The sequence below is a fragment of the Eubalaena glacialis genome, chromosome 18, assembly GCF_028564815.1.
Source record: "Eubalaena glacialis isolate mEubGla1 chromosome 18, mEubGla1.1.hap2.+ XY, whole genome shotgun sequence".
Lineage (NCBI taxonomy): Eukaryota > Metazoa > Chordata > Mammalia > Artiodactyla > Balaenidae > Eubalaena > Eubalaena glacialis.
Window position 1 is genome coordinate 22,424,682 of NC_083733.1, and position 10,320 is coordinate 22,435,001.

At 38.4% G+C, this 10,320-nt stretch overlaps 1 protein-coding gene across 1 annotated transcript; it reads left to right on the top strand.

The window, feature by feature from the left end:
- The first annotated feature begins 906 nt into the window (after positions 1-906).
- LOC133077632 (eukaryotic translation initiation factor 4 gamma 2-like) lies at positions 907-6,347 on the top strand. The gene is given in 5 exon segments (XM_061172432.1): positions 907-1,051; positions 3,633-4,323; positions 4,325-4,931; positions 4,934-5,847; positions 5,849-6,347. Coding segments are annotated over 5 exon segments (2,856 nt in total).
- Positions 6,348-10,320: the final 3,973 nt, after the last annotated feature.

Consider the following 10,320-nt stretch of genomic DNA (forward strand, 5'->3'; position numbering starts at 1 on the left):
ATGAACCGGTTTTCAAGGCAGAAATAGAGACACCGATGTAGAGAACAAAAGTATGGACAGAAATGGGGGAAAGTGGGTTGCGGCATGGTGGTGGTGGGATGAATGGGGAGATTGGAATTGGCATACATACATTATAATATGTATAAAATGGATAACTAATAAGAGCCTGCTCTATAAAAAAAATAAATTAGGGCTTCCCTGGTGGCGCAGTGGTTGGGAGTCTGCCTGCCAATGCAGGCGACACGGGTTCGGGCCCTGGTCTGGGAGGATCCCACATGCCGCGGAGCGGCTGGGCCCGTGAGCCACAATTGCTGAGTCTGCGTGTCTGGAGCCTGTGCTCCGCAACAAGAGAGGCCGCGGTAGTGAGGGGACCGCGCACCGCGGTGAAGAGTGGCCCCCGCTTGCCACAACTAGAGAGAGCCCTCGCACAGAAACGAAAACCCAACACAGCCATAAATAAATAAATAAATTAATTAATTAATTAATTAAAAAAAAAAGTGGTGTTCTAAAATTTTTTTAAAAAATAAATAAATAAATAAATAAATAAATTAAATTAAATTTAAAAAAGTAATTCATGAGCTCCAAATTTAAAAAAATAAATAAATATAATAAAATTAATTAGTATTAAAAAAAAGTTTCACATATAATGAGCTAGATGGATTGAAACAACAGGAAGTTTTAAATTTGTATTGAGAATAACACCTCCTTATAATCTTTCTGTTCTTTACACAACATGGGGTATTTTAGTTCTATGATAATTCCTAACTATTCTGTGATTTAGGCAGGTCAGAGATTTTGATCTCAGGTAAATGACAGTTCAGAGACCGTAGATAACTTTTCAGAGAGAATTAATCAGCTGGGATTAAGGTCTTCCTTTCCCGATTAATTTTTTTTTCTGTATACTACATGGTATTACATATGCCTATCTTGAAGAACAATGCCTATACTCAGAAAGCCCAGAGCTGTCCAAGACTGAATGCTTATTTAATATTTATAGATAGCAAAGATCTGATCCATGTGTACTGTGTTCTGGGTTTGTTCCATCTGACAGGTATGCCAGTAGTGCTCACCTTTCATTGTTCAAGGCTCAATGATTTGGAAATGACTTCTCTTAAAGCAGGTATCATCATACTGTCCTGGATACTCTATCATTTGAGTATACTGCTGTTAGTCCCACAACTAGTAGACTTTAAATGTCTGGGACTGAAGGCCTATTCACGTAGACTTTGGATAATGTTTCCTAGATAGTAACTGTTATCTCATTCTCTTCTCCGTGGTACTTTCTTTGTTTATAGTTATGGGCTTTCGTAAATTGGAAAGATTTCCTAAAAAGAGTGCTTACTTTGTTTTCAGAGGTTTTAATGTCAACCACATTCCTCTCTAGTACTTGTGTTTTCGTAACATCAGGGGAAATTAAAATGTGATCTTTTTACACAAGAAAATATTGTTGCATTTGGCAGCAGCAATATTATAGGAAAAGGTGAGATTTAGAGAGCCTGCAACTTTTTGCTCTATGACCTTAAGATGAGTCTTACAATCTCTGTCTGTGAAGTATGCCTAGTAATTACCTATCTCACCTGATTATTGTGGGTGTGTAAGAAGGCAGTGTATATGAAAGTGATGAAGACAGTTATGTTATGCTCATTACTATCTTAAATTTACTAATTCCTATTGAGTATATTTCTCTATTCTTCTATCTCCAGCTAGTTATTTGTATGCAAAAATGAATGTTTTATTCCTAAGAATGAAAAGATCTTAAAAGTACCTGAAAGTCTAGAAAATTGAGCCAGAAATAATTTAAGAAATGGAGACTTTTTAATCAATACCTTCAACTTTTACAACACACACACACACACACACACACACACACACACACTCACCATTGCAATTTTTGTCACATTCTTCTCTTTACTTTGGTTTGTATTCCTAAGTGTGCAGTGTGAAATCTGCAGAAGGTTTGATCATGCTAACTACAGAATTGTACAAACACAGTGCCATTCAGATGAAAGAAAGAAGGGGACAGAAAAGAGAAATAGCATTATTTATATCTGTTCTGTGCCATTTAGTAATTCAAAGAAAGCCAAAACAAACAAAAAAGAAATCTTTACCATAGGCATTTCCCTGTTACTTTAGAAGTAGAGACTGTGGAAGCTTATCAAGCTTAAGTAAGCAGACAAAGAGCACGCAGCTATTAAATTGTGGTTTCAGAATTCAAACTAACTCACATCAGACTGAATTCCAACCTTTTTATTTGCATGATGCATGATAAATCCTACTAACATTTTCTAATTTATTTAGCTTTTACCCACAGGCAGAGGCATTATCAAGTGTTAAATATGAAATGTGCACAGTAACCCTTCTCCAGCTACTCCCCTTTCTTTTTTGTCCTCCACAGGTCTCCAATTTCTTGCTTCCCTTACTTTGAAAGCCCACTTATCTTGACTTTCTTGAATAAAAGCCATTAACTTTTCTCTTGGTGATAATCTGAGCTGCAATTTGGTGGTACCTCCCCTCCTGCCTGTGACCCATAGGATCTCCATATCCCTACTGGCCATTCTGACCACTTACTGACCATTGGGCCTCAGTAAGGAAAATCAGCCTAATTTCACCATGTAGTCATCTTTTGATTGTAGAAATCAGTGAACATATCAGACTTTTGTCCAGAACAAAGGGTTATTGTGGCAACTAAGTCCTTTATACTGAGTTGTAGATGGCTCCCTCTTGAGGGTTAACATCTGCTTTTTAAAAAAGACTTTTTAAACAAGGTCCTACTGTATAGCACAGGGAACCATATTTAATATCCTGTAATAAGCCATAATGGAAAAGAATATGAAAAAGAATATATATATGAATATGTATGTGTGTATATGTATGTGTGTGTATATATATCTGAATCATATGTGTATGTGTGTGTGTTTATATATATCTGAATCACTTTTCCATACACCAGAAACTAACACAACATTGTAAATCAACTATACTTAAAAAAAAAAAAAAGCGTTTTAAATCCTTGCCTGGGACATCGGGTTATCTTTACAACCATTTTATACTATTAGATTACTATTTTCATGTAGGATGGACTGGATAGTCATTACGGATTCTTATCACTTGCAAGCTAGAGAGGCCTTATAGGTGTAACCCATTATTTCCCAGTCCACATTAGCCTGCAGGAGGCTCGACTGACTTTATTACAACTACACTTCAGATGGAAGGAGTAAAGACAATGAAAGGAAAAGGAAAGTACAATAAGCTGATTAACAGTGTATGTCTCTGCAGAGGGGGCTAAAGAAGAATCAGTTACGGGGACAAATTTTCATGACTGGCCCAAATTTAGGAAATAAAGAATCACCAGTCCTACCTCTCATTAGACAAATAAAACTACAGAAACTCAAATGCCTTCATAAATCACATAACATTGCTGGAAGGGGCGACTCCTTCCTCCCTCTTCCCTCCGCCTTTTTTCTTTTCCGTTCCCCTCCCCCTCCCTTCCCCGTCCCCGATGACCAGATCCTGAGGAGGCAGCTGCAGTGGCAAATGCTGAGTTCTCAGTGAAGGTTTTTCATTTCTCCCATCCCCTTCCCTCTCCACCCCATCCATTAATATTATTCTTTTGAAGATTCTTCGTTGTCAAGCTGCCAAAGTGAAAAGTGAGATTGCAGAAGGCGGTGCTTCTCGTTTCAGTGCTTCTTCTGGCGGAGGAGGAAGCAGGGGTGCACCTCAGCACTATCTCAAGACTGCTGTCAACAGCGAGTTCCCGGGGAAATCCCCAGGGCAAAACGCGCAGAAATTGATTCCTGCAGGAAACACTAGACGAGATGACAACTCCGTAGCAAACAACTACGCAAATGAAAAAGAACGACATGATGCAATCTTCAGGAAAGTAAGAGGCATACTAAGTAAGCTTACTCCTGAGAAGTCTGACAAGCTATGCCTTGAGCTCCTCATTGTGGGTGTAGAGTCTAAACTCATCCTTAAAGGGGTCATACTGCTGATTGTGGACAAAGCCCTAGAAGAGCCAAAGTATAGCTCGCTGTATGTTCAGCTATGTCTGCGATTGGCAGAAGATGAACCAAACTTTGATAGCCCAGCAGCAGAGGGTCAACCAGGACAGAAGCAAAGCACAACATTCAGACGCCTCTGAATTTCCAAATTACAAGATGAATTTGAAAACCGAACCAGAAATGTTTATATCTATGATAAGCGTGAAAATCCCCTCCTCCCCGAGGAGGAGGAACAGAGAGCCATTGCTAAGATCAAGATGTTGGGGAACATCAAATTCGTTGGAGAACTTGGAAAGCTTGATCTTATTTATGAATCTATCCTTCCAAAACACTTTTGGAAAAAAGAAGAGACTCCAACTCAAAGATATGGGAGAGGATTTGGAGTGCCTCTGTCAGATAATGAGGACAGTGGGACCTAGATTAGACCAGGAAAGAACCAAGTCCTTAATGGATCAGTACTTTGCCCAAATGTGCTCCTTGATGTTAAGTAAGGAATTGCTTGTGAGGATTCGTTTCCTGCTGCAGCATACCATAGAGCTGAGAGAACACCATTGGGTTCCTCGCAAGGCTTTTCTAGACAATGGACCAAAGATGATCAATCAAATCCGTCAAGATGCAGTAAAAGATCTAGGAGTGTTTATTCCTGTTCCTATGGCTCAAGGGATGAGAAGTGACTTCTTTCTGGAAGGACCGTTCATGCCACCCAGGATGACAATGGATAGGGACCCACTTGGAGGACTTGCTGTTATGTTTGGACAAATGCCAGGTAGCGGGATTGGTACTGGTCCAGGAGTTATCCAGGATAGATTTTCACCCATTATGGGACGTCATCGTTCAAATCAACTCTTCAGTGGCCATGGGGGACACATCATACCTCCCACACAATCACAGTTTGGGGAGATGGGAGGCAAGTTTATGAAAAGCCAGGGGCGCTAAGCCAGCTCTACCATAACCAGAGTCAGGGAATTTTATCCCAGCTGCAAGGACAGTCAAAGGATATGCCACCTCAGTTTTCTAAGAAAGGACAGCTTAATGCAGATGAGATTAGCCTGAGGCCTGCTCAGTCTTTCCTAATGAATAAAAATCAAGTGCCACAGCTTCAGCCCCAGATAACTATGATTCCTCCCAGTGCACAACCACCACACACTCAAACACCACCTCTGGGACAGACACCTCAGCTTGGTCTCAAAACTAATCCACCACTTATTCAGGAAAAGCCTGCCAAGACCAGTAAAAAGCCACCACCATCAAAGGAAGAACTGCTTAAACTAACCAAAACTGTTGTAACCAAGTATCTGAATAGTGGAAATGCAAACGAAGCTGTCAATGGTGTAATAGACATGAGGGCTCCTAAACACTTTCTCCCTGAGATATTAAGCAAAGTAATCATCCTGTCACTAGATAGAAGTGATGAAGATAAAGAAAAAGCAAGTTCTTTGATCAGTTTACTCAAACAGGAAGGGATGGCCACAAGTGACAACTTCATGCAGGCTTTCCTGAATGTATTGGACCAGTGCCCTAAACTGGAGATTGACATCCCCTTGGTGAAATCGTATTTAGCACAGTTTGCAGCTCATGCTATCATTTCGGAGCTGGTGAGCATTTCAGAACTAGCTCAACCACTGGAAAGTGGCACCCATTTTCCTCTCTTCTTACTTTGTCTTCAGCAATTAGCTAAATTACAAGATCCAGAGTGGTTAACAGAGTTTTTCCAACAAAGCAAGGTTAATATGCAAAAAATGCTCCCAGAAATTGATCGGAATAAGGACCACATGTTGGAGATCTTGGGAGGACAGGGACTGAGTTTCTTATTCCCACTCCTCAAATTGGAGAAGGCACTGGTAAAGCAAAGTTGGATCATCCCCTCAAACCATATATAAGTGGATTAAAGATAACATCTCTCCCAAACTTCATGTAGGTAAAGGATTTGTGCACATCTTAGTGGCTAGCTTCTTACAGTACATTTCTAGTGAAGTAAACCCACCCAGTGATGAAAGAGATTCTTCCTCTGCTCCTTCCAAAGAACAGTTAGAGCAGGAAAAACAATTGCTTCTTTCCTTCAAGCCAGTAATGCAGAAATTCCTTCATGATCACCTTGATCTACAAGTCAGTGCCCTCTGTGTTCTTCAGGTGCACTGCTACAATAGCAACTTCCCGAAAGGCATGTTGCTCTGCTTTTTTGTTCACTTCTATGACATGGAAATTATTGAAGAAGAAGGTTTCTTGGCTTGGAAAGAAGATATAACCCAAGAGTTCCCAGGGAAAGGCAAGGCTTTGTTCCAGGTGAACCAGTGACTAACCTGGCTAGAAACTGCTGAAGAAGAATCAGAGGAAGAAGCTGACTAAAAGAATCAGCCAAAGCCTTAAATTGTGCAAAACATACCGTTGCTATGACGTAACTGCATTTGACTTAACCACTGCGAAAATTCATTCTGCTGTAATGTTTGCACAATATTTAAAGCAGAAGCATGTCAGGATTTCTTTCTGCATAAGTTTTTTTTGCAGTGTAATGTCGTAATCATAGTCTACCATCAAATATTTTAGGAGTATCTTTAATGTTTAGATAGTATATTAGCAGCATGCAATAATTACATCATAAGTTCTCAAGCAGAGGCAGTCTACTGCAAGGACCTTCTTTGCTGCCAATTATCATAGGTTGTTTTAAGTTAGAAAACTGAATAGCAACACTGAATACTGTAGAAATGCACTTTGCTCAGTAATACTTGAGTTGTTGCAATATTTACTTATCCATTTGGTTGTTACAGAAAAATTCTTAACTGTAATTGATGGTTGCTGCCGTAATAGTATATTGCCAGTATTTCTACCTCTAGTAATGGGTTTTATGTGCTAGATTTTAATATCCTTGAGCCTGGGCAAGTGCACAAGTCTTTTTAAAAGAAACATAGTTTACTTGCACAAAACTGGTAAGTTTTGAGAGATTGTAAGTGCCCTTGAAGTGGTCTTTGTGAGTGTGAAACTAATGGTGAGAATTTGAATTGGTCCCTCGTATTATAGTATTGAAATTAAGTCTACTTAATTTATCAAGTCATGTTCATGCCCTGATTTTATATATTTATATCTATCAATAAACATTGTGATACTTGAAAAAAAAACATTGATGGAAGGGAACATACTAAACTCTAGAAGTTATGGTTTACAGATAAGCAATATTACCACCTAGACACATTCACCAAGCAGTCTCATGTGGGCCTTAATTAAAGCTTAATTCTGCATTTCTTCTAGTAATTATATGTGTAGGCTGCTGTTAAATGAAAAATACTCTTTATTTTCCTGGGCCTCTTAAGAGTATTGCAATCCAAGGTTGGGACTACAAATTAATACTAAGAGGTTTAATTACTAGAGCATATTCTATGACATTTATATGAAATAATAGACTGAGCATAACAAGATTTTTAAAAGTAGCACTATCATATATGCCAGACACCCTCCTCAATCTACTGTCTGCCTTAATCCTCACAAAATTAGATTTAGTCGTACTGGTATGACTGTTACCAAAAGCCAGACCCTATATAGAACTTATGATGTATTAGCCATTGTTCTAAGTACAGACAGACAGACAGACACACACACACACACACAAACAAACACGCATGAATGTATGAAGTTGTTTAATTCTTATAATCACTCTATAAGATAGGCGTTTTTATCCCTGTTATATAGATGAGGAAATAAAGGGTCAGAGGCACTAAATAATGATTATTCAATAGGTATTAATTAAATGTCTCCTCTTGTTGGATATTATGTAAGCACAGGGGATATAAGGATTAATATGAAAGAAGTATTCCTGGAGCCTTCAGTCTAGTGAGGAATACAGATTTTAAACTGATAACACCAAGAGTTATTACTCATTAGCATAGAATTGCTATAATGAAGAATTTTATAAGAAAGTATATGATATAGAGGTAAAATCTCATCTCCAGAAAGGGGAGCTTTTCTCTAAGCCATAACAGCAGATTAGAACAGCTTCCCAGGGAAAGGCGGAGGGAGGAGAGTGAAGACAGTAAGGGTTCGAACTGCACTGTCCAATGCAGGACATGAAAAACGGCTAGTGTAAATTCAGGTGTGCTGTAAGTCCAGTATACACAAAAACTTCTACATGTTATTATAAAAATAAAAAGAAAATAAAATACCTCGTTCATACCTCCATTTTTATATAGACTACTTCTCAAATGTTAATGTTTTGGATATATTGGGTTAAATAAAAAATTACTATCAAAATTAACTTCATCTGTCTAATTTACTTTTTTAGTGTGGTTACTAGAAAATTTGTAATTACACATAAGACTTGCTTTGTGGCTCATACTATGTATCTATTGGGCAGGATGACGTAGGGTTTCAGACCACAACAAATGCCAGTAGCTTGGAGGACTCATTGGTGAGAAGCAGACCTGTGAGGCTGCAGTGGGTTAACTATGATGTGGCAAGAGCTGAGGCTGGAGATAGAGGCAGGTTAAGGGCACACACCTAGGACTTGGTGTCAGACACTAGGGTATTCTTACTTCTTCATTCAACCAACAACCAGGCTTCTCATCACTCCGAAAGCTCTGGGATACACAGATCCATGTTCCTGGAGTTTACATTCTTCAAATGAGCTGCTCAGAAAGAATGTACCAAAAACTGAAAATGAGAAAAATGATTCATCTCTGCCAATTCCCTGAATGAGCAAGATTTTTGGCCCAGGATGTGGCACTGGGAAAATAATATAGTTTACTTTCTTACTGGTTACCCTACCCTCTCTCTTCTTTTTTCTGTGGTTAACCATGTTTTCTTTTTTCCTGTTTTTCTTTTTTTTTCCTAGTGGCAGTCTCCCATTAAGAAGATCCCTGGGGGTCCACTCTCGTACCTCTTGTGCTAAACCCTACCACTTTCTGAAGGAGCTAATCCTATCTCAGTGCAATGCATATATTGTTCTAGGGCTTATTACATTCTTCTTTGAGTTTTAGTTGTATTTTTATGTTTGTTTGTTTTTTTTCCTGGGATAAAGCAAGGTAATTTACTGAAGCAGAAGTGATACTAAATGACTGTTACAGTTACTACCATAACTAACTGAATAAATAAAAAGAGAGAAAAGGAAACACCAAAGAAATATAAGAAATACAATCAAAATTTGTTGTAACATGTGTAATATTGGTCATCTTGTATTTATAAGCACCAAAATCTATTTTAAAAGAGGGTGTGTGCACATGGCGTGTGCATGCATGTGTGTGTCTGTATGAGACCCTCATCGTGTGTGTGTGTGTGTCTGTCTGTGTAAGACCGTCATATAGGCCAGAGTTGAGATGTCAGTGTGGACAGCTGTACTTTTCTCTCTCATTCACAATAACTAAAGTGTGTTTGTTGTATTTTAAAGAAAATTTCTGTTGGAATCCCCCTCTCTGAGTACATGGTAGCTAAAGTGACCTGTGTCATTTTTATTGATACGTGTCTACTATTTTAATGGAAGCCTAGTTAAAGATTAACTAGCTAATCTTTATGATGATAGAATTTATTTGCTTTGAATTTTCATAAGATTTATTGCGGGGCTTCCTATTGCTCTCCTACAAGAGATTTGAATGGTCCTTTCACCCACCCTCTCTCTCCTGTTCTCAGTTTTTTGCTTATTAAAAGAATATTTAATGGCTGTAATTCTACCACATACCCTGAACATGGCCCTGAGACTGTAAAATTCAATCTACCCAGGAAGAAAGTATGTAAACATAAGCTGTAGCTGCCATAGCTGTGTTGAAGAAGCATGGATGTGGTTTACAGGTGATAAAAAAGAGCATAATCCATGAAAGAGGTACTGTTTCAGATGATTCTTGACAAAAACTTGCCTTTAAAATGATGGAAAGAAATCCCAGATAGAAAAATCGGAACAGCAAAATTTTAGGATAGTGACAAAAAGTCACATTCCAGAAAGCACAAGTAGTTTGGTGTAGCTGGAATGTAGGCTATAAGGACATTAGCATATTGGAAATGAAGTTGGAGAAATGGGCAGAGGTTCAGTTAATGTCATGTTAAATAATTTAGGCTTTATCCTGTAGACAGAAAGACACTAAAGACATTTTTCAACAAAATGGTATGTAAGTAGCTTTGTGTTTGAGAAAGAACATCCTTGCAGTAATATAGAGGTTACTTCCTATGTGTGCTACCTTGTTCATTTATATTTAAAAATTCTGAAAGAATGAGACCTCCTGTCTTCAGTTTCTTTCTTCCCAAGGAACTCAGTGTAGTCCTCAGCAAATAATAGGAATTTATCCATCTTTACTGAAAAGAAGTGAATATTATTGGAGCGTGTTTCTTTAAGTAGAACATGAGC